Source organism: Oryzias latipes, chromosome 8 (genome assembly GCF_053564925.1).
Source record: "Oryzias latipes strain Hd-rR chromosome 8, Olatipes_Hd-rR_3.1".
NCBI lineage: Eukaryota > Metazoa > Chordata > Actinopteri > Beloniformes > Adrianichthyidae > Oryzias > Oryzias latipes.
Window position 1 is genome coordinate 20,063,809 of NC_136244.1, and position 26,735 is coordinate 20,090,543.

At 38.8% G+C, this 26,735-nt stretch overlaps 1 protein-coding gene across 1 annotated transcript; it reads right to left on the bottom strand.

The window, feature by feature from the left end:
• Nucleotides 1-1,918: 1,918 nt before the first annotated feature.
• On the bottom strand, nucleotides 1,919-21,410 carry hs3st2 (heparan sulfate (glucosamine) 3-O-sulfotransferase 2). Its single transcript, XM_004071593.5, has 2 exons — nucleotides 20,526-21,410; nucleotides 1,919-3,202 (listed from the first exon to the last, which is right to left on the bottom strand). The coding sequence occupies exons 1-2, from the start codon at nucleotides 21,011-21,013 to the stop codon at nucleotides 2,584-2,586; spliced, it is 1,107 nt and encodes a 368-aa protein (XP_004071641.1). The 5' UTR covers nucleotides 21,014-21,410; the 3' UTR covers nucleotides 1,919-2,583.
• Between the last annotated feature and the right edge of the window lie 5,325 nt (nucleotides 21,411-26,735).

Genomic DNA, 26,735 nt, shown 5'->3' on the forward strand with positions numbered 1-26,735 from the left:
GAATCTATGTTGCACAAATTGACTAGAATACCTCTGAATTCCTTCATTTCCTTACAGTTTTGTGTCTTCAACTACGGTCAACAATTGAAGTAGAGGCAAATTGTGTCTAAGAAAAAGTTTCTAAAATGTTTTTAACCATTCGTGTAGTTTGAACCTCCTAAATAGTGTATACGTCCAACTCTAAAATTACAGTTTTTCAAGTAAGTCTCAGTCTCCGGGCTCCCTGGGCCCGGCGGTGCTCTCTCCGCACGGTGGGGGGGTTCATATTACACCTGAGCCGGGGGTGTTCGTGTCCCTGGGGGGTGGGTCCTGGTCCTTGCCCCTGGGCGCTGGGCCCCGCCAAACTTCCAACATGGCCGAGCCTGGTCGGGCCATATTTATAACATCCCTTGTGGGCCGCCCTTTTTTCCCCGGGGTTCCCCCCTCCTGGGCGGGGGCGGCGGGCCCCTGCCTTGCTCCTACCTGGACCAACCGTGGGCCGGGTGGGTGGCTGCCTGGAGTGCGGAGCGGGTCTCCCTTGGGGGGTCCTGGCTCGTACCTGGGGTCGGGGCGGGGGGATGCCCGGAACTCCTGGGTGGTGGTGGGGTGCTCGTCTGGGGCTGTGGGCGTCCCTCTCCGGTGGGGCCCTGCGTTGGGCTCTTCCGGCGCGGCGGGGGGCTGCTTTCCTGGCTGGGCTGGGGCGGCGCTCTCTTTCCCTCTGCGCCTCCCTGCTCTCTGGCTCTGGGGGCCTCGCGGCGGTCCGGCTGGCCCTGGCCTGGGTGGCGGTCTTGGTCGCCCGGGGGGCGGTTGTTCCCTGCCTGTTCCCGTGTGGCGTTGGGGGAATTCCGGCTGCCGCTGCTGCTGCGGCGGGGGTATGGGTGTGGGGGTGGCTGGGCGCTCCTCCTCCTTCTTTTCACATTCCACCATCCATTTTAGAAGAACATAAACACTCACCTGAGCACAGGTGTTAGCTCACCTTTGCACTAATAGTTTGCATGATTGAATGAATGAAAGATTTCACACTAGTTGGTTTAAAGGCATAGGTATGCGTTCGTGAACACTATCTGTTTTGTGTGCATGTTGACATGTGGACATTTTTGCGGCTAGCAGGTGTGTTGATAATATTTGAGTGTGTGTGAACAGGCCCCGCCCTTTTTGTACTACATTTGAACCGTACCGTAACGATAAACAACCAGTAAACCTGTCTGCTCTATGCTGCTTCATGGTCTTACCCCCCTTCCCCTCCTATTATCACCCTCCTACCCCCCCCTCTCTCTAACGTCCCTCTCTCTTCTTCCCCTCTTTCCTTTTCCGTCCGGTCCAACACCAAAGATTTTCAAACATGATTGAAATTAATAAATTTTGGCCTCAATTACAAAAGGGGTTTATTCAGACATACCTTTGGTTTGTCTGAAGATGAATAACCCCTCTTGTTAAAATAAAATATGTCCAACACAAGAGGCCCTCAGCTCTCATCTGTTTGCCTAGCTGTTGGACAGGACAAGTTAAAAAAAAAAAAAAAAAAAAAAAAAAAAAAAAAAAGTAAGTCTCAGTCTGTTGCCAATTAAATTAGTAGATGGTTGGTTTTCCTCTAACCATTTTGGGATTGGAAAGAAGAATGAGAATCTAAGATTACAGGCAAGCTGTTTGTAAAAAACAAAAAAGCTCAACATTCTACCGAACAGCAGCAACATTTTGCAGGCATTTTGCTGACAGTCGATGGAGCATTTCTACAACACAAATTCAGTGTTAATTTGGGTGAAAATTGATGCTATATTGTATAACATGGCAACCTTGAGTTCAGACATGGAAGTATCTGATCAGGTTAGACAACCCTAAAGAAACAAATCATGCAAAAATATTAAAGAATTTTGTTTTGCAATGTACTGTAGATTTATTTATTTTTTTTATACAAAAAAAGCATGTCTTCAATAGATACTTTGATTTAAATATTGGCCTTTTATTTTGGTGGTCATTACAGAAATTTCAACAAGAAGTGCAATTGAAAGAAAACAAGAGAAAACCTTTTATATCAGCTTTAAATTACTTTTCTTAAATAAACTCTCACCTTCATTCTAGTACATGTGACTTTTCCGGAGCCCCTTGATTTAACTGCAGAGTAATCAGATTGATTTTTGATTAGTTTGACATTTGGAAGGAAAGTTATTTTCACTAAAAACCAAGTAATTTTATTAAAAAAAAAACAAAAAAAAACTTTAAAAACCCCCCAGCAGAAATAGGCAATTAAGTTATAACATTCACTCTGTGTCTTTATTGTATATTCTTTGTGAGAAAATAATGCTATAAGGTGTCGGCAAGGAACCAAATGGTCTTTTGGCAGCATGAAAACAAAGAGGGGCATTTTACTTATCCATAAATGTAAATATTTTTTCTCCATAACACTTTACAATAGGAAGCCAAAAAAATGCAACTATTACCAGACCAAGATGACCCACATAATGACACATTCGCTGAATTAAACTTTATATTGTGACTTCTATACCTTTATGATAATCTGAAATTTAAATATATTTTAGGTATAATGTTATCTATTTGTATCATATCTGTGGAGGTAGGCTTTTTGAGAACAGCACATCTTTACATTCAATCCCACTTAAAATCTTGTCCCACAGTTTCATAGAATTTGATGTTAAACGGCCTATAAAACTCCTGCAGCTGCTCTATGGTGTCCCGTTCGATCTGTACGTGAGTCCGTCCCTTAGATTTGCCGAGGCATCGTGGCTGACTGCTGCTCTCCGGCTTTTTCAGACACGGGAAACCTTTGGTTCGATTGAAGTAAAAGTGCTTGTCTGTGATGATCCGTTTGAGGCCCAAAAAGTCCTGAACACGACCCATTTCACCTGCTGGATCTGTTATCAGGCGCTCGCCGCTCACAAAGTGCATCTGCGACAGGCGGAAGTACTGCAGCCAGTTTTCCAGGTGCAGGATGTACATCCCAATCCTGATGGCATTCCAGGAGGTGTCCACCAGACCTAAGCTTCTGTTTGTAAAGGCCAACTCCTCGAATGATGGGATGTCGGGCTTCTTGGAAAGTGTTTGTGTGTAGTCTGAGATTGCTCGGGTGACAGGGTTGCGCACCACGACGATCAGCTTGGTCTCATGAGACATCCTAGAGATGCGTCTTGGGGCCTCTCTGGTGACAAAGTAGCTGGGAGTCTTCTCCAAAGTGATCTGGCTGTCCAGCGTCCGTGGCATTAATCCCCTGGATAGAGAGAAGAATAGTGCACAAAACAGATATTAATGATAAAATATTAGAAACCAAAACTGTACACTGTGGAATCTGAGCAGTCTGGATACTCACAAATGAGTATCCAGAATATGTGCAATGTTGTAATGGTCTGCTACTCAATGCCAAGGGCAAAAAAAAGAACATAACCAACAATTCAGGAAAAACAATTTGACTACAAATCAATCTGCACAGGATTTCCTAAGAGATTAAAGTCCATCTTTCTACAGAAAGAAGGAAGATTTACAAAAGGAAAGCATTTAAGGCATTTGTGAATCTTCCCTGGAGTGAAGGTTCCAGTAAATTTGCCTCAGGGTCAGACTGCAGCGCTTAGAGAAATACAGGAAAAAACCAAAAGCCATATTTCAAACGCTACAAGCTTCACTGAGCTCGGTAAATGCTAAAGTCCATGACAGCACAATTAAACGAGGCTGAACAAGTGTGGTTTGTTTGGGAGGGGGGGTTGTTGCATGAGAAAGCCTGTCTGTGCTTTTGCCAGTAGGACGTGTGCCTGACAGCTTCAGCTCTGAAATCCGATTCACCAAGACAAAGATCTGACGCCTGACGTCATTCCTAAACAGAAATGACAGAAAGGGGTATTAGGAATTTGAGGGCCATTTAGTAGAGGTACAATCCTGAGATCTACAGAAAAAAATGAGGTTTTAAGAAGAATCAAGTAACATGGATACTTTTTGTAGTTTGTGTTTCTATCTTTGTTCATTTTTGATAGATACAATGCCAAGTTCATACCAGCCTCAGCAACACATGTTTAGGCAACCATTTTCAATGAAAAGTCTGTGTAAACTTTGGTATATGCTGTAACATCTTCCAGTTGTAGGTGGCAGAAAAAAAAGTATGGAGAAGTCGCTCCCTGGTTGTCCAATGTAGCACCTTTTTGCGTGTTCGTGAATGTGCGGTGCGAACGTAGTTTAACAGGAAAAATCAGGAAAGACTTCATCACTGTTGTTCATCTGAGGCCCAAAACCTCAAATGATCAACAGTGATGCCTTTTTTTTAGCTTGATATAAGGATTTTCCATCATTGTGTTTAAGCTTTGCCACAACTGCTCATAGTGGAAGAAAAGGGCTGTCTGTAGGCGAAAAATGGGCAAATGAGTACAGAGCATGCAGGGGAACAGCACAAAATATCAAGGTTGAAGACCGCTTGCAAGTCCTTAGTTAATATGTTCATGCACATTTTTTTTATGGCATGCAGTAAGCAATGGGTCATAGCAATCCTTTGTAGATCTGGCAAGAGTAAGTACTGGTTAAGTGGTAAGATGCAGCCATGCTATATGTTTTTTTTTCTTTCAACCTCGGCAAATCCGGGGCACTGCGCAAAGGGCCATTAGTGCTGTTCAGATAAGTATGGGCCCTTTTCATCCAGCCTGACTGTTAGAGATGAGGGAATTAGACAGAGTCTAGTTTGTGCACACCCTGTGAGTGCGCATTCGCAGGCTTTCAGTAAAAGGCCAGTAGTTGCACCTTACCAATGACAAGAGTGCAGCAGAAGGATACTATCCAACAGCACCACCCATTTGTTATAAGTGTGTCCAAGTTACTTTATCCTTACAAATACCTTACTTTCCTTACCTTCCTTACCTAACTTTTTAACAAAGATTTAAAATCAAATAAGGATCTGGCAGACCTCACAGACAAAGGGAGACAGTTTAGGCGCAACCACTGAAAAGGCTCTGTCAGCCTTGGTCACAAGTCGAGTCCTGGGAACCACTAGGAGCATCTGATCTGCAGATCGCAAAGTTCCACGAGGGTGACGATTCTGCAGGGGCACAGTAAGAGAGGTGCTAGACCATATAAACACTGAAAGTCAAGAGTAAAATTCAAAAATCGATTTTAAAAGAAACAGGCGGTGTAGTGTAGAGAGCGTAGTATTGGGGTAATGTGATCACGCCGTCTGGTCCCCGTTAGTAAACGGGCAGCTGAATTCTGGACCAGCTGAACACGGCGGAGGAGGGACTGCTCCATCTCAGAATAAAGGGAATTATGGTAGTCCAGTCTAGAGAAGATGAAGGCATGAACAACTCTTTCCAGAGTATCATGAGGGAGGTATGGCTTTACTGTATTGATTAATCTGAGATGATAAAAGCTAGCGTGAAAAACTGCACTAACTTGTCTATTGAATTTGAAACTACCTAAAATAACCCCAAGATTTCTGATAGAAAACAGATTCGAGTCCAATGATCCAATGGTACTGCTGCATTCTGTCAAAAGTTCAGTTTTCCCAAACACGAGTACTTCAGCTTTGTTTTCATTTAAGCAGAGGAAGTTTAGGTTCATCCAAGTTTAACTTTCTCTTAACATTTCTATAGGTTATCTACATACTGGGCTCCACCAGATTTTAACGGTGAATAAATCTGGATATCATCTGCATAACAGTGATGGGACACGCCAAAAATGGCGCCTAGTGGAAGCTGGTATAACAAAAATAAAATAGGGCCTAAAATTGAGCCTTGAGGTACCCCATGTCCAAGTGGGGCCTTTGTGGACAAGATTTGTCCAAGTTGGACAGAAATACAGAACTGATGAGGTCGTACTTAAAGGTTTTATTCTGGACAAGAGCAGGAGCATTCTGGATAAACTGCTTTACCATAAAAAATGTAAAACTTTTAGTGTCTGCCTGAGAAAAGTGTGTAGCAAGGGGTTTTATAGCCTTAAAAACTAAAACTTAAAACATAAAACTGACTTGCAAATGTAATCTGTTGCAGATTATTTTGAAATCATAACTCCTGCGAGACACAAAGGAACTCTCTTTGCAAAAGATTTTGGAAAATAGTTTGATTAAAAGAACTTCCTTAAGACCATTAAAAAAATAAAGAAACTTTCCTAAAGTAAAAAGGCATTGCCTAGCAAAGCAAACCAGAATAAAACTAAAAAAGTGTATATTTAATTTGCTCAACTAAGAACCGATTAAGGAAAAGAAAAAGGGGAATACCTAGGATCTAATTTTGGAATGACAGGTTTCCCTAAAGATTGTGTTTTCCAAGCACTGTCTCATTTTCAACAAACCCTCAAATGTTCCCTCAGTGAATATGTCTTTTAGATACTCTTTGATGACAGGGCAGGTTGTAAAATCAAAACATGCATCACAATTATAATCATCACGCTGCCACGATAATGGGTTTGCAAACCACAAGAAAATGACTGCATTTGTCATATTTGTTATGAGGGGTTTCCATCCAGGTGTAATATGTCATTCAGCTTTGGCACTTTGCTTCATAAACGTTGATTAATAACCATGTGGGGCTGGCAGTTTAGAAAATGAATGCCTCATTTTCCATTCAGAGATCCGCTATACATCTACCGCTCTCTGTTTCCCTCGGATTGAGAAGTGACTCGGCTGCAGCATCAGCATAGTAATTCAGAAGTTTGGGAGGAATTATGACTGTTGGTTTATTTATTTTTATTTCTCTTGTAAGACTGGAGGGCATATTGCATCCAAACTGGCACATTTTTTTAGTCTCTGCATGCCAACCAGTCTTTGGATTACAGGCGCATTGCTGCAACGTTCCGATGATGATAAATAGCACGCTTTTTTATTATTTCAGGAGGAAGGCTTTGATTAAAACCTAACCTTTCTCAAATCTTTCTCTCGGAGGGTAGAGGCAGCAATAGGTTACTGCTAAAGTCTAGGAAATATTGATCTGTTTAGTTTTATTTATGAATCTGGAACAGTTGGCCTGGGTGCCTCAGGGCCACCAGGGAAGTATTATTCTTTTATGGCAATGGTCCCTATCCTAGCAGCTTTTTTTATGGTATGGATACACAAACTATCTCACAAAAAAAAAGAGAAAAATTCTGTTATAAATTGGAGCGTATATAGTTTAAAGGCATCATATGTGTTCTGAAGAAAATGTCCTTGATATCTGCCTTGTCACTTTCTTCCCGAGAAGATTCTGTGTCTGCGGGATCAAGAAAAATAAAAATAAAAAAATAAACTCAGCAACATGTCACAACACAAAACCGAGCTCACAACACTTACAGTGAAAGGTCACATATGGTTCTGCTCAAAATAGCAAAGGCAGCTGGTGTCGGCAGACATGTTAGCACACATGCAGGCAAAGGGAAAGAAGCTGGCACCCTTTGCAAAGCTGATGCTAAATTGGGGAAGATAATTCACACCGGATTCCTTCCCTCATCTTGACAGCTTTGTTGCAAAAACAGGAGCCTGTCCATCAGGTGAAGTTTCAGCATCGCCTAACTTGTCTGGAGTTATTGATTTTTACAGTTACTGTGTTTGTTTACTCCCAGGGAGTTTTAGGAGTGGATAGATTAAATGATTGCTACACGGACACCGTGCACCACAAGATGTGTATGACAAATACACCTGAAGCACAGAAGTTTGCAGGATATTGACCCAAAAGAGATTAATTTTATAGTACATTAAACACATAAAGAGAAAACACTTTACAGATCAATTTAACAGAGGAAACCTTTTTGCAAAGGCTTGCTCAGACACATGTTGGCACAGTCAGTTCTTGATAAAATCCTATTTGCATGTGGTATAAAGATGATGTGATGTGGGAAAGCACATTTTCAGAGGATGCTCATCTATTCAAAAGAATTCCAAAATGCATTTGGTTTGCATCCAGTGGGGTTTGACGTACTGAGAAAGGAAGACGCAGAGAAACTACTCATCAACAGCAAAAAGTAAAAAAAAAAAATAGAAAAAGAGATGGGCATATCCATGTTCCAGGGGAAGAAAACTCAGTGGACTGTGAAGGGATTTTTTTGCCTCACTGTTAGGCTTCTCGTGTGATGGAAAAGAAGCAGCTGTGAAAAAAAGTTAAAAACACTTCTGAGCCACAAACCAAGTGATTAAGCTAAGCTAAGCAAATGAAACTAAAAGAGGGATTTTAGTGACACAACCATGCAAGCTACAACAGACTGTGTTATGGAAATGCAAATGTTTGGAATATTAACATTTTAACAAATTAATGGCTTGGATGATAATGGGGCACTGTGAAATTAACCCATTTCACTGAATATACATGGCAACAAAACTTGGATATATTTCATAGAATGGGTTGTTTTTAGAAAATATTTCTTAATACAAGTTATTTACATGCTTTATTGCCAAGTCTTTTGCTCATTAAAGTAAAATTGTTCTATATCTCATGTATATAATGTTTTTTTTATGTTTTTTTCTGGAAAATTTTTGTCAGTGCAAGTTGCTTTTCTGATATTTTGCCAAGTGTTTTTGTCTGTTAAAGACCCACTTTGAAGAAAACTGTGTTTCTGTTGTTTTTAAAATGGTCTTGCAGCATTTTTTCTTCTGATGGATGTATATAGAAAGACAACAGTTAACCTTAAAATGTCATTTCTGAGTATTTCTTGATTCAAACCGTGGTGATTCAGCACCAGACGGAAAAAAAATGCACTCTGTAACAATTTTTTTTGTTGGGTAGAAAATATTCTGGGGAGGACAAGCTTCTGCCTCATTCCGCTGCATCCACTTGTAGACAACTAGATAAGTGTACGTCTTCATGTTCTTTGTCTGAGCTGGCATCTGGCTCAAAACTGAACGTCTTGAAGGCTCCAATATCACTCGCCTTTTTTATTGCACCGGCAATATTAGGTTGTGGGGTTTTTGGCCTAAAAACTGCAACATAATATTTAAAAGACCACTGGGAACAATTTTAAAATATATTAAAAGATGATTGGAGTGCGTTAAAGAAGAAAGTTATCTATAATTATCTACCCCCCCTCCCCTCTTTTTTTTTGCTAGCTTCCTTACTCCAGACACATTTTTAGCCTCAATACTTTCTGGATAATTTACAAGAAATTAGCAGTTATAACAACTTGGAGTTTTAAGCGGCGGCAAAAAAGGTGCTAATCACAGGTTTTTTTGTTATTTTAAGTTTGACTGGAATGTTGACGTGTGCTAATGATTCCTTTCGTCTTTCCTCACAGTTTCTACATTCAAAAATAGGCTTAAAACGTTTCTCGTTGGACAGGCTTATTGTCAGGCTAGCTAGTAATCAGAGAATATTTAACTTACTATTAACATTTTTGAATTAAACTTAATAATTAGTTGTTAGTAGGCTGCTAGAAGTTTGAAGCTGCAGAAAATATGGTGCACTGGGGTTCTGTCCTCTGTTCTTGACCTTTCATTTATTTATCATTTAGTTCTCCATGCCTCTGTTTGGTGCAGTGCGATTCATGCATTGTCCCTCTTTCCCAGAGGAGTGTTAGAGTGTTCTCTGCTCCTGGTCCTACACTTGGATGTGAATCCTACCTCTGACTTGTCTCAAACCCCCCAGGCTGTCCTCCAGCTTCATCTGGATGAACCACATCTTCTGGGCTATTTAAACATGTAGTTGTAGAGTTATATAAGCTAATTCTTTCTAAGAGTTCTGGAATCCTTTTTTTAAGAGTTTTTCCTTACAGAGAAGGAGGGTCTAAGGGTAGGGATACCCAGTTTAGTTTAGTCTGTTTGGTTTAGTTTAGCCATATTAAATTCTATGATTTCATGTTCTTTATGATTTCATGTTTGCTATACAGTTACCAGTATGAAGCCCATTGAGACGACTATGGTTGTAATATTGTGCTATATAAATAAAATTACACTGAATTGAATTGGATTCTGGATCCCCTTTATCTTTGGGTTAGGTATCTGCAGTGTGACCAGCTTTTCTGGATACTTGGGAATCATTACCCCCTTTAACCCTATTAAGATCAGAACTTCATTTCTTTTGAACCCGAGGCTGTTTCTGGGAAGCAGTAATAATATATCTTCATTTTTAAAAATCCAATAAAAAAATGCTTCGCTCCTTCAAATGAAACTAGAAGCACAAACTATAGAAAAACACTTTGCATTTGTTCCTAATGGAGGTAATACAGACAAAAAAAATGTTGGATATTATTTTAATAAATCACCCTGGCAAATGGCAGCAGCAGCCTTGCTGAAGTGTTCCTCATTGAGATAGCTGGAGTCGGGTCAAAGGGAGAACATGAGATACCTGAGGCAAATGTCAGAACCGAGAAATAACAAATTTCTTTTTCGTGGGGACAATTTCAATCAGTGTGCCCTCGAGGAGCTATCTGCTCTGCACAAATCATTTTACAATAAGAAGATAAAACTGAATCTAAGTTCAGCTGTGCATTTAAGTAGCAACAGCTCTAAGAGGATGACGAATATTCCCGCTAATAGCATCAGTGGAGTGGATGGATGGCTGCTTTTGGAAACTTATATTTTATCATTTTGATTTTCTCTTCTATGCAGAGGGAAGAGAACACCCTCACACATGCACACACATCCAAAACCTATAGTTGATTAACTGACATTTGAGTGAAGTGTCCTTATTGATTACTCACTTAGAATCAACTGCAAATTTAGGGGCCATTTCCAATCTTTTCCACTCATCTTGGTTGAAGTCAGAATGCATTAAAAGCTTTGCTGTGACATTTTAATTACTTTGGTAAAATTAACACAAGTGCAGAAAATCTGAAGCAGTAATTGAAGAAGTTCCTATTTGGCTTTTTATTTTTGTGTCCTATCAGCCCAGTCTGATTAAACATGGGCTCACAGAACTTTACTGTAATTGGATGGACAGCTAAACACACACTGTCTCCATTTCATTTTGAACTGTCGGATTTCTGCTTCTCACTATTAACAAAACAGCACATTGTAGCACAGAAACATTGATGGTTTTGGTTACAACACTCCTCATGTTCTCACACAGGGGACTTGTGTTTGGACTTGATTTGAAGTAACTGATCATAGTTTTCTAAGAGTGTAAAAGTGTAAAAGTTGGCCTGTGTGACTTTAAACCCTGTCTTAAGTCACACTGTGACAGCATAACGACAGATTGACAGCACTGTCTAGCCAATGGCAGTGAAAAGCAAGTGTATGCCTTCTGGACCAATCAGAGGAGGACAATCTTCAGTTTATTGTCCTGTTCTGGATTTTGTAAAACGTCTCATAAAGAGTGAACAGTAAACTTTCTCTGTAACCCAGAAGTTTCTTGTCTTTTAACGGAGATTCTTCAACGGTAATTTGAACCTCAGATCAGACAGTATTTCCGATGTATTTCCGATGTTTTCATGCTGGACCAGCAAATACCAAGATATTTATTTGTCCCCTTGCAATCTGACCCCCAAGTCTTGGGGTTTTCATTTGTTTCTTGTTGTTGTAAGGAATTATTATTTAGTTTAGTCCAACACACAGAATAAAGGTTTGATAAATATTCTTTGATGTGGAATGTGTTTTTAATTCAATCTTCCAGTTTCCTGTCCAAAAACATACTTCATAGGTCCAGGCTTTGCAAACGAGAACTGGATCTCAATTAATTTAGCTGGTGAAATAAAGGTTAAATAAAAAAAAATTATTGAGTTAATAAAAAATGTAGCAATGGATCTGCAACAGACTAGACCACCTCAGTTTTTGCTTTCAAATTATTTTTTTGAATGTATTTTTTTCTATATATTATATTAAGACGGTTGTAAACTGATAAAAAGGTTAAATTGATTCACGTTAAATAAGCTTTTTTTAAATGCAGAGTATTACTAATAGATCTAGTCTGCTCTTTAAGCTACATGTCTGCATTATACGTGACAAAAATGCTAAATGTTCCTACACTAATCTCCAGCTGTCCTGAAGAAAGTCAACACAGCAAAAGCTGGAGAACTTGGCCGTCATATCAACACGGATCAGTGTGCCTTTCAGTGAACCGTTCAGCCCGCTCCAGACAGATGCCTCGTTGACCCGCTTTAACTAAATAAGAGCGTCTCAGGCTCATCAGAGATGCACATCGTTGGAACAAGCAAAGGTCAGCATTGATTACCGTTCCGCTTCCGAAAATGAACTCTGAATTTATTTATCCACTTTGAAGTAAAACCACATTCTCTTTAGTTTTTACATATTTTGGAACTCCTATCTTGCAACCATTAAAATGCAGTAACTAGAAAAAAAGTGTACATTTAACTTTAAATGTGTGTTCAACAAATATATATGAATAAAAAAACATTTTTTTGTGCAAGAATGTATACATTATTCAAACATTACAATGAATCAAAGCCTAAATTCCTGCCCCTTTTGACTCATTCTACCGCTGAGAAAAAACAGTTTAAAGAGAAAAAAAAAAAGATCCACCATAGACCGAATGTTGCATCCAACATGACAACTTTTTTGCATTGGATGGAAGTGAATGGCCCAACTATCTCACTTGACAACAACTGTTCTTCGTTACAAGATCCAATGATGAACTTTAACCAGTAAGTAGTGTGCAGACTTGCAAGCTTCCACACAGAGCCCCAAATCAAAGAGTCCATTACATTCCATGTTTGTCTGGTCTCTGGGGTAATTTAACAAAACTGCAACACAATAAATTCGGAGTCTTCACTGCTTGCATTGTTCTAAGCAGTAAGCATAGTAATGATCATCACAGGCTTTGGGAATAAAAGGACCTATTTAAAAAACTGGAATTTTGGCACTTAAAGGACGGAGATACATTCTAAAGCCAATCATGTTTATTTTTAATAATGTTATTTAGAAATAATTTTATTATGGAGATCCTAACATATTTTAAGGTATTTGAGTGTCTTTTGATTGATAGATGAATTGCAAATTAAAGGGCATTTAAATCTGATCACTTTTTTATTTAAAATTTGAAAAAGTGTCCAAAGTATTTGCTCCAATGTGTTGTGAAAAATCCAAAATTGCACCCAGACCTGCTACTTGCCATCCAAACCCATTAACAGTTTGTGTTACACAGACAGACAGAGCAGACAATTGCTCTTGTGCTGCAGGATTCTCATAATGTCTCTCCCTCAGCACTCCTAAAAATGGCAACCCCTTTCTTTCTGACATGACAGCATAGATCTACTCCAGCGAGGCTGCTCCATTATTAAACTATCACTCACTTAGATTACAGCTGTGATGACATGCGATCATTAATCACCAGCAACAGAAGCCTGCCACCTCCAGGAGGTTATTAAGAGTTAACAGTCCAGTAGTCCAGGTGATTACAACAATCCTGTTGCCAAGCAAGCTCAGTGAGCAACAGAAGTGAATAACAATTCCGAATCTGGAGAGCCCGGCTTCCATTTCTCTAATTTAACTGGAGACACATTGGCTAAAAATGCACAAATGTCTCAGCCTGTTGTTATCTTCATGACATCTTCTCAGCCAGATCCTCCCAGCCACACATGGAAACATTTAATAGGTTAGTTAGTCCACATATGTATGGTTTCAGAATCACATAGCTACATTTTTAGAATGTCTGTCTGTAAACAGGATTTTAATGCCTAACCCTTCAGCCAGAGCCAGTTGAACCCAAAACTCTGTCATATTATTTGGCTACCAGCTTGAACAAAACATACACTGAACACAGCTGGCTACTGATATCCTGCAGAATGACAAAATGTTGTTTTAAAATATTCAGGTCTGAACAAAATCCCATTAAACTGCTGTCAATTTAACTCCAGCTTCTTGTTTTCCCTTGAAATAACAGTTATTCATGGTTTGACCTGCAGAGAAAAATGGCTGACACTTGCTCCGCTGGAGCAATAACACGTTCAATTGAACTGATCTCTGAGCTGTCACATTAACATGTGGCAGAGCAAGGTGTGCTCAGACACGGAAATGAAGACATAACAACTGAGCTTAAAGCTTTTGAAAGGCTTAATTGAACCATTCCAAACGAGAATTGCTGCTCCAATGTTTTAATGTGATTTTTATTTATTTTTATAAAAACGTTAATGCTTTGAGCTGTCAGTGGAATTCCCTGATAAAAAAGATTCAATTAGGCTTGAAAAGGCTGTTTTGTCTTTTATAGCATGAATCAGCAGTGCAAACTAAAGCAGAAAATAGTTTACAGGCTCAAAATTGTCTTCAAATGCCTGCCCCTGTGACTATGTGAAGGTCCTAATCAGCCTTAGAGACAGATTCCTATCTGTTGCCGCTCATCTCCCTGCAGTTTCTACCTTTTTGAGAGCAGCTTCACAGCAAAGTATTAACTGACAACAGCACAGGAGCCCCTTAACTGCTCTCTCTGGCTTTACAGTATCGCCTCCAGCAATGTGACAGTCAAGGACATTTGCAAATGGAGAGCAGTCAAATTGCAGATCTTTAGAAGATTTTTTTTTCTAAAAATGTTGGGGGATAAAAGAAAGGGAGACAAAAAAAAGAGAGATGAAGAACACCGCAGACAGGATCGGATCTCTGCAAACAAATTAGGTTAGCCAAAAGGAGGAGACTAACAAAAAAAAAAGTCGGCAGGAAGTTGTTGAGCAAAGTAGTTTACATGCACGTTTTCTACAAAGACACTGTATGTGCACAAATATGTCACAAAAAAATAAAGAAACTTGTCAGACACGATATAATTTTGTCATCATTATTAGATCTACTCACAAAGTTTGAGGAAAAAAGGTTTTTAGACTGGCAAAAAAAACAGAGCTTACTTTAATTGATCAAAAGAGTTGGTTCTTGTTTGTAATCTTTGTTGTCTGTGGTATCCAGGCAGAAAAGGACATAAATAAATCAAGAGTCTTTCTAAAAATGGGGAAATTGAACTGAGATTACAAACAAAAGTTAGAAAAATTAAGTTTCTGAGTATTTCCATCAGTGTAAAAGGAAGTATCTGGGCTTGAAAACAAGTCTCAAGGGATTACTTTGTGAACTGTGGCTGCCTCCCGTTGGTTTTGTTTTTAAATGTGCTTCAATCCTGAAGAAGTATACTGATTCCTGTCTCTTTTTCTGTCTCTGTGGTTTTCAACATCACCTCAATGATCCCTAGACTTTCTTGAAGTGGTTAAATGGGTATTAAATCTGGTTAGAGTCAATCAGCTGTGATTTAAAAAAAAATGTTTTTTTTATTAAGTTGCACTGACAGTAACTGGTGAATTTTAAAGGGTCTACAACATGTTTCTCTTAAGCCTTTCAGAGTAAACTCTGTCAATACATATAAGATGTTACCTTTGGCACACTAAAGAACAACTTTTTTTCAGAAATAAAATATTATTTTCCCAAGTAATTTTCTACCTGGAAGTAAGACGACTTGATCTCGGAGGCACCGGCTTTCGTTGTGGGTTCCGCCCATTTTGTGACATCATCCTAGAGTCGGCCTCAGCAGCGTGTTTGCGTTTCATCCGTGAAAATAAACATTCAAACTTTTGCAAAGATAGTTGTGCATCTAAAATGAGAGCGTTTTTTCTGATCACTGCTAGCTCCGCGGAGTCTGTGTGTATATTAGCCTGGGTTTGGTGCTGGCAGCGCAGCCTCTCCCTGGAAGGGGCTGTTCTCACTTATAGGTATGGAGACCCTCTTGTTTTCGTGGAGTGGGAGGAGGAGGGGCTTAGAATTCAGGTTTTAGAGGAATACTCAGAAATGCTTAAAATGGTTCAAAATACAGCTTTTGGGTTGCTCATAGAGAGAAATGAATATTGTAATACACCTAATTGCTCAAAAACGTGATTTTGCATGATGTGTGCATGAACTGTGCTTCAATCCAGAATGATGAGAATTTTTTTTTTTTCCTTGATCCTGTGGGAAGCAGCTTAAATGTTTACACGTGAGTTGGCACAGGGGTTTGTGGGTTTGTACTAAAGCTGAATTAATATTTTCTAGGTGTTGAGTCATGCACTGATGACATAACAGTTAAGAAACCATCACAAACAGGCGACTGAGACACTGAGTGTCAAATGCGAAGGCCTATTAAATCACCTATCAAATTACCATCACAGTTGCTGTATTGAACTGATATGTCAGGTTGCTTAATTGACTGAAGATATGAGAGGATTAGGATCTTCTGAGCTATTTATTGGATTTCTGGTATGATCTCTCTATTTCATACTGTTAGCATTCTGAAAACGTCTCAGAGACCTTCTTCGTAATTGATGTTAACCAACACCTATCTGAGAGCTGGACTGGAATGCAGACAGCTCATTAATAATGCAGAGTTAGGGCTCGAAATCTCTCATCCTGTAATGTATATATTTTTTTTTTTTTTGTTTTAAATGAGGACCATCCAGCTTTCTCTCCTCATCAACCTTTTGCGGCGCTCCTGTTCTCCAGCCTTCCTCAAGCCAATTAAAGGGAACTTGGTTGAATTTTTGTAGCTGCAGCCTCTCATATAATTTCAACACTTTCCCAAGAAGCAACCACAAGTGCTTTTTACTTGAGTGAAATCAATAGAGCTGAGATGCCCTTTTAAGTTTTGATGGTGTATACCAATGTGTTTCTGTTTGATCTTTGTGATTCTGTAGAGGACGGGGAAAGCATATGGAAGAGACGCAGGAAATCAGTGGCAGAGGAATGTCTTTTTCATCAGGTCCTCCGTGGTAACACGGATGCCCGCACACAATAAATGAGAGAAAACCTGGGTTCTGTTCAGAAGGCCGCTTAATGAAGACTGCAGTATTTTTCTATACAGCCTAAATGGTCTGTGGTATTTAATGCAACAAAATTGATGAACAGTTCAGTGCAATGAAACTTAGGAGACTTACTTTGGCATTACATGTTGTATTTTCTGGACTTTTTAACAGGTAACCTTTACAAGCCATGTTTTTACACGAAACTAAAGTTTGAGTAACTCAGTTTTACACAGATGTGACAACATGTCTTTGAAATTCTCATGGTGGCAAAATGGTTTTCCTTGTCAACTTCCATTTTTGGGCCTTTATCCTCCAGCAGTAGCAGCAGAGAATCTTCTTTCTCTTTCAGCTTGTCCCGTCAGGGGTCGCCACAGCGAACAAGTCGCATGGTAAACTTGGCAATGTTTTACGCCGGATGCCCTTCCTGACGCAACCTTCTCAAAGCAACCGGGCTTGGGACCGGCACAGAAGTAGAGAAGGGAACAGGGAGCAGCCCAGATTCGAACCCTGGTTTCACGGACGGAAGGCGCCGCAAACCAGCACGAGTTAAACCGGCTCCTCCCGTAGCAGCAGAGAATACAAGGGCAAAATAGTTTTATCCTTAGACATGATACAAGCTTCCTGACTCACAGTCGTTTTATCTGTCAGAAAAATTGTGCAAAATCTGTCTGCACCCAGAACTGTGAAATACAGTTTTTTGTAGCATCCCCGTTCTGCATACTGATAGGTTAAAGGAGCTATCCGTGGTGCTGAAGTTTCAGGGCGCACTGGAATAATTTCTCTCTTGGACCCACCCTTTTGTCAGTTTTATCCAGAATGAATGATATTCTTTAATCTTTTGGTGATAAATAGTTTGCTGTAGACTATAAATTCTGTAGAATGGAGTGTCAGTATGTCACAGTCGCAGAGGAGCAAAAGGATTATAGTGACACACAGTAGCTTATAGCAGGTTTTAATATTGCTATAATCATTCAGGATGAAACAACACTTCACTGAAGGCATGCACGGAGACAGAAGTTTTATGACTTTTATTTTGTGCAACTTCGAAAAAATCTTTTAAAAGTTTTCAGATATTTTAAGTTGAAATTTTGATAGAAGGTAAAAGAAAATGTTACTTTAAAATATGTATAAATTACAAATGGCATAAACTTATCTACCGCTTTTCTACTTTACAGTCACAGTTCCATTGATCCATGCTTACACACATTCACACAATGATGGTGCCAACCCTAATCACAAGAGTAGAGTGGGGTTCACTTGATATGTATTGATACATGATGTGTATCAATACATTGATAATGATCACATACAATTTGATTACAAATAATAAATTAAGAAAACAATCAAATATTATCATTTGATAACTAAATGTAAATATTTAATAGTTAGAATAATTAATGACATTTAAAGATAAATATACAGTAAGTCACAACATGTGTTTGTCAATTTATAGGAGTAATACATTAATAAAGAAATATTAAATTACTTTATAATTGAAGCCATAAAAATAACTGAAGCTTTAAGTAAAAACCTTCTGCTGTTGCCAGTCTTTAAATTAATTGAAATAAAACTTTAATGACGCAGTAGATATTCCACTGTTTATTTGCACTTAACCAAATCTATTTTACAAAGCAGAAAGCATATATTTAAAATTAGATGCTCCATTACAGTTTTCATGGAAAATGAGAGGTCATGTCGAAGTCAGGTACTGCTAGTCATATGTAACTCATTTAATGGATCATCAGCAGATGTGCAGACCTCGAGCAAAGCAGGAGTCATGCAGTTTCCTCTGGAGCTTTCAGGTGTGTGCTAACACAACAAGACATTAGCAGAGATCTTCAAGAAAATAATTGCTGCTGTTTGTGAATCTAGGAAGGTCTCTGAGGCTATTTCCTAGAAACTTAGAATACACTCACCATTTTGAAATAACTTCCAGGACATTTTACAACAACCCAATGCTAAATTCTAGACTGGAAGGGGACTACGTCACAGAGAGAGTGTGGTGCTGTTTTTAAAATGTATATAAAGGAAATCTCCTTCCCATAAAATGTAGTTAAATAACTTAGATCTGGAAAAACAAAAACTTTTGAAACAGTGTTTTTATTTTTTATACTTTTCAGATTGGATTTAATACCAACTGTTAAGCATGGTGGTGGTGTAATAATGGTTTGGGCTTTTTTGCAGCAGGAAATTGTTGCATTTTGTCAATGAACGCATTCAAAAAAGGGAGTAAATATAGATAATACATAAATAAAAATAAACACATTTTAATTAAATTCAAAGATAAACAGTTAGTCCGTAAATAAAAAAATATAATTTTGTTAGCCCCATGTAAATTTCAGAGAAACAAAGTGGAAAAGCACATCCACTCAGTCGCGACCGAACCCTCAAACAACCACAAATAATTGTGTTATCTGTGTGCATTTTAATAATTCTGTATCTTTAAAAACATATCAAGCATAGCAAGTGCACTTTGTTCTTCAGATTCCACTTAGATTCACACATATTTAAGGAATGGATTTAACATTTAAAGTGGATCAGTTGAGGTGGCTCAAGAGGTACTGGAACTGTTTAGTAAATGCTCAAGATGCATTCAAACTACATAAAAAGGATGTTAGAAATATTAATAATAAATGTCACTGCATTTTATCTTTTTGCCTAATGAAGTGTTCAGAAAAGTTGTGGAAAACCCGCTGATCCTGGCTGACTTTGATGTTCTCTCAATCCTTATTTTTGTTGCAACCAAGGACAAAATAGTAAGCAGAATCTTAGGCTTTGGTCAGATTTTTGTCTGAAGTTTGTTTTTATACAGAAACTTTCTCTTGCAACTGTAGTTTTTTTTTAAGCTGATCATTATTGCTTTGTTGAGAAAAAATGAAATCAGCAAAGAGCTGCTTTCATAACCGAATGTGTGGCAGGTCTTTGTGAGAAGGCAGGAGTGTTGGATGAGGTTTTTCCTACACTTGTCTAAATAAAAACACATCAACAGCCTTTTCCTCTTGGAATTTTTCAGTTGTTTTGAAGATCAGGATTTTTTAAAGCACACGGAGCTTTATGATTTAACAGATTTATCTGTGAGTATTGACTGAATGCATGGAGAAAAGACATTTATTTCAAAGATGTGACTCACATAAATATAAAAAAAATATTATATGAGCTGCAGATGCTTGGCTTAAAAATCAGCTGACATAAATTCCATTCTTGGCCTGTATCAGAAACTTATTCAGATGTTACATCTCCACAACCTGACTATGGACTTCCTGTAATTAATCACTGACGTGGAAATAAAGGAAACCTATAGCCAGATAGAAATCAAGGTACATAAAGAGTTGAGCGTGATGAGATCTGCGGCAGCTATCAGCAGTCGTGATAGACAGTTACCCGACATGTTAATTTACTGCTTTAGTCCATCAGAGGAGGCCGCGAACATCCATTTTCTCTAGTTTTTATTTTTTGGATGTCACTTTAGGTGTGAAAATGACCAGCCAGGTAGAAAAAAGCAAACCTAGTTTCAAAAATAAGCAAGATCCCTTTTCAGAAGAAGCTCTGAATCTGTGTAATTTTAAAAAAAGAAAACATAACAGGGGTAAATGAAGAGTAATTAAAACAAATGGAAGAAACGATGAAGACAAGAGCGTGGCAATGCCTTGCTCAAAAGCAAATGGGAACCTATGGGCTATTTGTGCCATTTGAGGTGCTTCCTCTTTTGTTTCACGTGTGAACTATGACCTTGCATGTGCTGACAAGTGCACTGATGAAAAATTATCTCTCTGCTAAGTGGGAAGTTGTCATAAGGGTGCTTGATTGTGAAGCAACAAGAATGTGTTTGAGCTGTAGATCCTTGCTCCAAGGTTTTAGAATTCCTTAAAAATGATGTTGCAGCGATGGATCAGAAATCACAGACAAACGAGCACCTAGGTGGAAAGATAAGACAGTTTGACAAAGTATTCTGCTGGGTTTCTCCTCACCTGTACCAGTCCAATCCTCTGTCATAGTTTCTGTCAAAAAAGTGCGGCTCCGTCCCGAGAGCGCGCACATCGGGATGTATCCGGATGAACTCCAGCACCGCTCTGGTTCCTCCTTTCTTAACACCGACAATTAACGCAGTAGGCAGCTTCTTGTTTCCATATTTCTGCGCAACGCTCATGTTTCTTGAATTCATATCAGTCCACTGACCTCCAGCGGCCGCGGGGGTGTTTCTTTGAAGATGACTTGATCCCCTCTGAGCGGCAGAACTGGGTTCCAGCGAGGCGCAATTCTCCAGTTTCCCAAGAAGTTTCTTCCCTCCTGCGCTCTTGCTCGGCGGACATTGTTTCCCCTCGAATCCCTGGTTCCTCATGACTGCGCTGCGATAAATAATGAGGTTGTAGAACAAGTACGTGCAAGATACTGACAAGGTGAAGATGAAGGCGATTCTGGCGTTGACTCTGCTCGCAGAGAGGAGCCTATGTGCCATGTCTCCATGGGTTCAAAGTGCTGCATGATGTTCCATCACCCTCCTGCTGGTCTGCGCTCCGCGTCTGATGCAGGTTCCAATGTGAGGCTCACGTGCGCACATGAAGGCAAAAGAAGTCTAGGGGACAACCGAACTTGCACAGACTGATTACAGGTCAGAAGCTGGTGCAGCCCCCCCGGCTTAAAAATAAGTTCTCATCTGGGCTGATCGCCTTCTTGGAGCGCGCAGAGGAGGGTGTTTTGCGCGCATCCTTCTTTGCTTTCACTGAGGATTGCGGGAGAAATTAGGAAAAAGAAAAAGTCCGGCGCGTCCTCAGTGTCCCTGAAACTCAGCAGCGCGGCGCCTCTGCTCTCCTCAGGGATTTCAGCGCTCAGCCTTCCTCTCCCGCTCTCGTTATGAAGTTGGAAAGATATGCGCACTTGGACTACCAGGTATAAATATTTAATAAGCGCTCTGACGTCACGTGCTTGATCATAATTCTATATGCGGGTCAAATTTTAAAGGAACAAATACAGGGATTTCTAACATTTCAGGAAGAAATGATTGGGTTATTTTGCTTTGATGAAGGTGAATACTCAGGTGTGAAGGGCTAACACCTTCTGGAAGCTTTGACAACATTCATAAAGTGCAGAAAAAGTAAAAGAAAATGACAAACAAACAGATTAATGGGGTCCTAATGAACGAAATGATACACTTATACCTTTGAGACATTTATTGTTCTTTTTAAAATTAAAAATGGCAATGATTTGTTGCTGGTTTTGTCTGATTTTCTTTCAGTTTAAAGAAAAGTAGAGAGTCAGTTTTGCTTCTGTTCTTGTTTATTAAGCAAACAGGACCATCATAATTACTGCAGAGAGCTGAAAAGAATGTGCCTAGTTTCTACAATCAGCCTTGAACTGTTTTGTCATCAGTTTTCCGCTTTACCTGCTTGCTTTTGACTTGAAACAGAATGATTCATTAGCGCTTAGAGGTGATCCCTACATGCTGAGTGTTTTCTCTGCTCACATTTAGCCTCAAAAAGTCACCGCATCGCACAGAATTCTCTGTGTTGCAGGGATGAAGGCTGGAATGCAAAGTTCTGGAAGTAATATTTTTTTCTTTTTTTTGTGCATGTGTCAAGATATAGAGATTATGGAGTTTTATTTGATCTGGAAAACTATCATAGCACGAAAGCATGGCTTCCTCATTTCCATTAGTTTGGTTTGTGGACTTTTTTGTTTTTTTTAAAGAAGTCACAGACATGGTAAAAGATGCTTCATGTTTCACTCTCAAAAACTGAAGGAGGAGGCTTTTCATTTGCCTCTGACTCCCTTCTTTCCTGTCTTTTTGGTCATCATAAGTTTAAAACTGCATCAAAACAACACAAGATAACACCCGATTCATTCCTCTTATAGATTCTTAACCCCTGAACTAACTGAAGATTGACCAATCCCGATACGATTTGTGCTTTAATCTGTTTTACATTTACAAGTTCTTTACCTGTTTTTGATATCTAATGTCTGGTTTCTGAGTTTCCAACAGTGAGATTTCAGACGTGTTTCATTTGTTACTTTTATTTGTGAGGTTTCATGTTCAGAGGTCCTCTCCATTATTTAGTAGCGTAATTCATTATTTACTGTCAGCTGCAGAAAATCGGTGGTTAACTGATGTTCGGGGTTTAAATCTCAGTTTGTACCTTTAGAAGTTTTGTGTAAAAATAGATCATTCAGAAGTCAGTCATCATTAGAATTGGTTTTCTTTTGCTCATTGATGTATAATTGTAACAAGAAAAAAGAAGTTTCAACTTTTCTAAAGCTTCTTTTGCAACTAAAGATGACAGTGAGTCTTTTACACTATAGCAAATGAACTTTTGAGCAACATTGACATGTTTTCTAGTGTTTGGCCACACAGCACAGTCTCACTCAAACTGGCTATTCCAAATCCTTTTAAGATGTTGAGCCATTCGTTAGTAAATGTGTTGTGTGCCTGCCTGGTGTCATTATTCTAATGCACAACTTTATTTATAAACACATTTTTGATCTGACATTTTGCAGCAGATACGGCACAGAATTTGTGGTTTTGTACAATAAAGCATAAACATTCAGGTCCTGAAGCTGTTCAGCAGCCCAGACCACCACCCTACCACCACCATGTTAAACTGCAGATGTTAATTCTTTCAATAGAAAGTGTATCAGGATGCATGAACTTAACCTAAGCCTGTGTTTTATCAATCCTCACAAACTTTGATAAAAAAAAAGCAATTATAAAACTATTTTTGATATAATTTAGTCATTTTTGGTTAAGATCTTTATAAAGTCTTTTTTTTGTTGCATTGGTAATACTTGCCTTAAATGAATCAGGTGGGACCTGAGGTTTTGGCTCCTGAAAGAGTCGTTGTTGTGTTCTTGGTATTATTTTGGTCAGTTACTCCTGGGAAGGTTCACTACTGTTTTCTCTGTTGGTCAATAACAAATCATACTGTGGTTCCTAACATGTGTGATTTTTTATAACCCTTTTCAGAGTCTTTCATGTTAGTGGCTGTTTCTTGTCTGCTCTTGCATTAGTTTCACTCAACATTTTTGATTCAACGTGTCTCCTTTTTTGACAGATGTGTTCTTTTTCCAAACAATCATAAAGTGAGTTTTAACAAGCTAAATTGTCATTTTTTTATTTACTTGTATTTTTGCTTTTCATCCGTTTGTTTTTCATCTTCCTTCCTGTCTTTTATCAGCAGTCTCCTTCCAGTGTCTGTCTGTGCAGAGGAACAAAAACAATTAGACCGCTGAACAGCAGGTTACCTCTCTCCTCATCAAAAACATGTCAGATAATTGCTGCTGACATTTCACCTGTGTTGTTTTTATCTCCACTTTTTTGATGCTTCGGTTTGTCTCTGTCTTATAAAGAAAAATATCCCCAGTTTAGAAATGCCATCTTTGCTGTCCGCCGAGAATTTCAATATTTGGAGAAAGTGTCTCCTAATTGGCACACAGTTTGCTTTGACGGAGCTCAGCAGTTTTCTGAAGGTGGCAAAAATGTCTGATTTCAATGGGGAGGAGGCAAAAAATAACATCTACAAAGCAGGCAACCAGTAAGTAAATAAAAGACTAAATAATTATTAGCCTGAGTGAATTTAATTTGTAGTTTTTAGTTTTTTTTTTTTGATGGACACCAGATTTTAGAGGTGCATTGGTAGTTTTCCAAACCAACTCACCCAAGTGTTTTTTGTACTTCAGAACTTAGCACCTTATCGATTCAGACAAACCGCACAGCTGATGGATTTTTGTGAGTTTTATTTGGATCCCAGCGACACAGACAAAGAGCTGCTTCACTGACTGATTGATCACTGCGCATTGAGGGCAACACTCTTGTTTCTGTTGCCTATATGTAACATTTTATCGATGGCTACGAGGCGGCGCTCCTGGTGGCTCACAAATCTGTCTTCAGGCTGATCGGCAAAAACAGAAACAAACAGGACACTCCTGTCTGCTGGCATCCTAAGGCTCTCCAGTCCTGACAAAGAAAGCCCTCTACATTATTATAGCAACATTTTATAAATACATCACTGAGCAAAGTCACTGGTTAAATTCCAAGCCTTACTTGACTAGTTTTCATGAAGATTCAGATGAAATAAAGATTTTGTTTTAGCAGATTTCACATGTTACCGACCCCCCCCCATCACCACAATTACTCCAAGAGTAAATTAATGGAGAGAAAAATTGATTGGAATGTCTTGCGGGTCTTAACTTAAATGAGAATATTTAATTTGGTGATATTCTGCTCTAAGGCAACTATTCAAATTGTATTTTTTTTGCATGCATGCATGCATGACCAGAATATTAGGTGAAACACTTTTAAATGTGGTGCTTTGGTTTGCCAAAATGTTCACCCACTGTGATTGTACAGGAAGAGCTCACTTAAAATCAGAACTTAAGTTGAGAATGAAGTGTTTAAGTATGAAAGAAAGAGGAAGAGGATTGTATCTAAAAGGTTACTGTTAACTGGCTTTGTTCCATTTTTAAGTCCCACTTGGATCAAATTCGATCTATTTTAAAAGATTTTCTAGTATTTTTTCTAAACATGATTATGTTATTTTTAGGCAAAACTGTTGTTTTTTAGGACATAGTTTCTTACAGAGCAGCAGTAGTTCATCAGAAATGGTAGACAAAGGAGTTCTAGTTGTGGGTGGGACTGTTGGTGCAGAGTTAGCCCCCCCCCCATGCATCTGAAGAAAACAAAGCTGACATGGATCTAGTCATCAACAAATAGATTCAAGATTCAAGATCAACTTTTCAAGATCAACTTTATTAATCCCCAAAGGGAAATTTGGTAAGAAAGTTCCACTATCTGTCACACACCTAGGTGTGCGAAACTTGTTCTCCGCATTTGACCCATCCCCTGGGCGAGCGGTGAGCTGCAGACGAGCCGCGCCCGGGTGGCAGCAGCATTAAGTTTTCTGATAATGTGTCACTTTTAGCCCAAGAAGTCATGTCTGATTCAGCTCAGACTACTCTATCATCCTTGAAGGACATTCATCATAGTTTATGCAGTACATGATCTATTTTCTATGATAATATTTGTATAATAAGGATTAAGATCAATGAGCATCATATTATTGGAATACAAAACACAAGAATATGAATAAAATACAGCACTGCAGGGCAACAAATTGAGAAATAACATTTAAAATATGCATTAAGTCCTTCAAGGGATTTCGGATAGAAGCTTTGTGCTCATTTGGTGTTCATTTCTAATCCTCCTTTTTTATCTTAAGAGTCCATTAGGAGACAAGAGAGATGCAATTGGTGCAGAGAAACTCAGAAACTGGAATTGGGAATGTTTTGTTTTACAAAGTTTGAAAAAAAGTAAGACAAAGATCCTACTTTTCAGCTCAACTCTATCTGCTGATGGAAAAACACGTGGTAACCTTATCCATCCAGCTTCCAGTGCACCGTAGTATTGTAAAAAACATGCTCTCATACAGTGTTGTGAACAAAGATGGATTTAAATCCCACCATCCTTAATAAATGTTATCACTAATCTAAGTTTATTCTAGCTAAAATGACCCAAATAACTAACCTGCAAGACTTTTTTTGTCTTATTTTTGAATGGGTTGCACTGAAATAACATGTAAATTTTTTTTCTGCATGTAAGCTTTTATGATTTTGTACTACTTTAGTTTCCCCTACACTTATGGGTGTGTTTAATTTATTTTTTTTAGGGTGGCACAAACAAGAAAAAATATAAATAAACAGTGATTCCAGTCTTATGAAGCCAAATCCTTTTTTTTTCAATTTATCTGGTCAAGCCTGACACTGGAATCTAGTGAGACTGGCCTCACTTCTAACAAAAATTGCAAGTGACAACGAATAAAATAAAGAATAAACTGAGATGCATTTTATGGAAACTTGGCCCTCAACATCAATACATTAAAAATCCCCCAACAGTCACATGTGATGATGGTTGATTTTAATGGTGTGAGAGATTCTTCTGTGAGTCTATAGAGTCATTTTGCAAAGAAGAAAATCAATACAGTGACCTTTGAAGAGTTTGTACACTTTTCTTTTTCAACTCCAACTGGTATTCCAGATATTCTTGCAAAAACTGGGAATGTAGAAACTACTTCCACCCAGAATATTTTAAACATCATTATGCCAAAAAGAACAAAACAAATATGGAGTTTAATGTTTCTCTTTGATACAGATAAAACAGAGCAAGGCCTGTCTCTGTGGTGTTTGATGACATA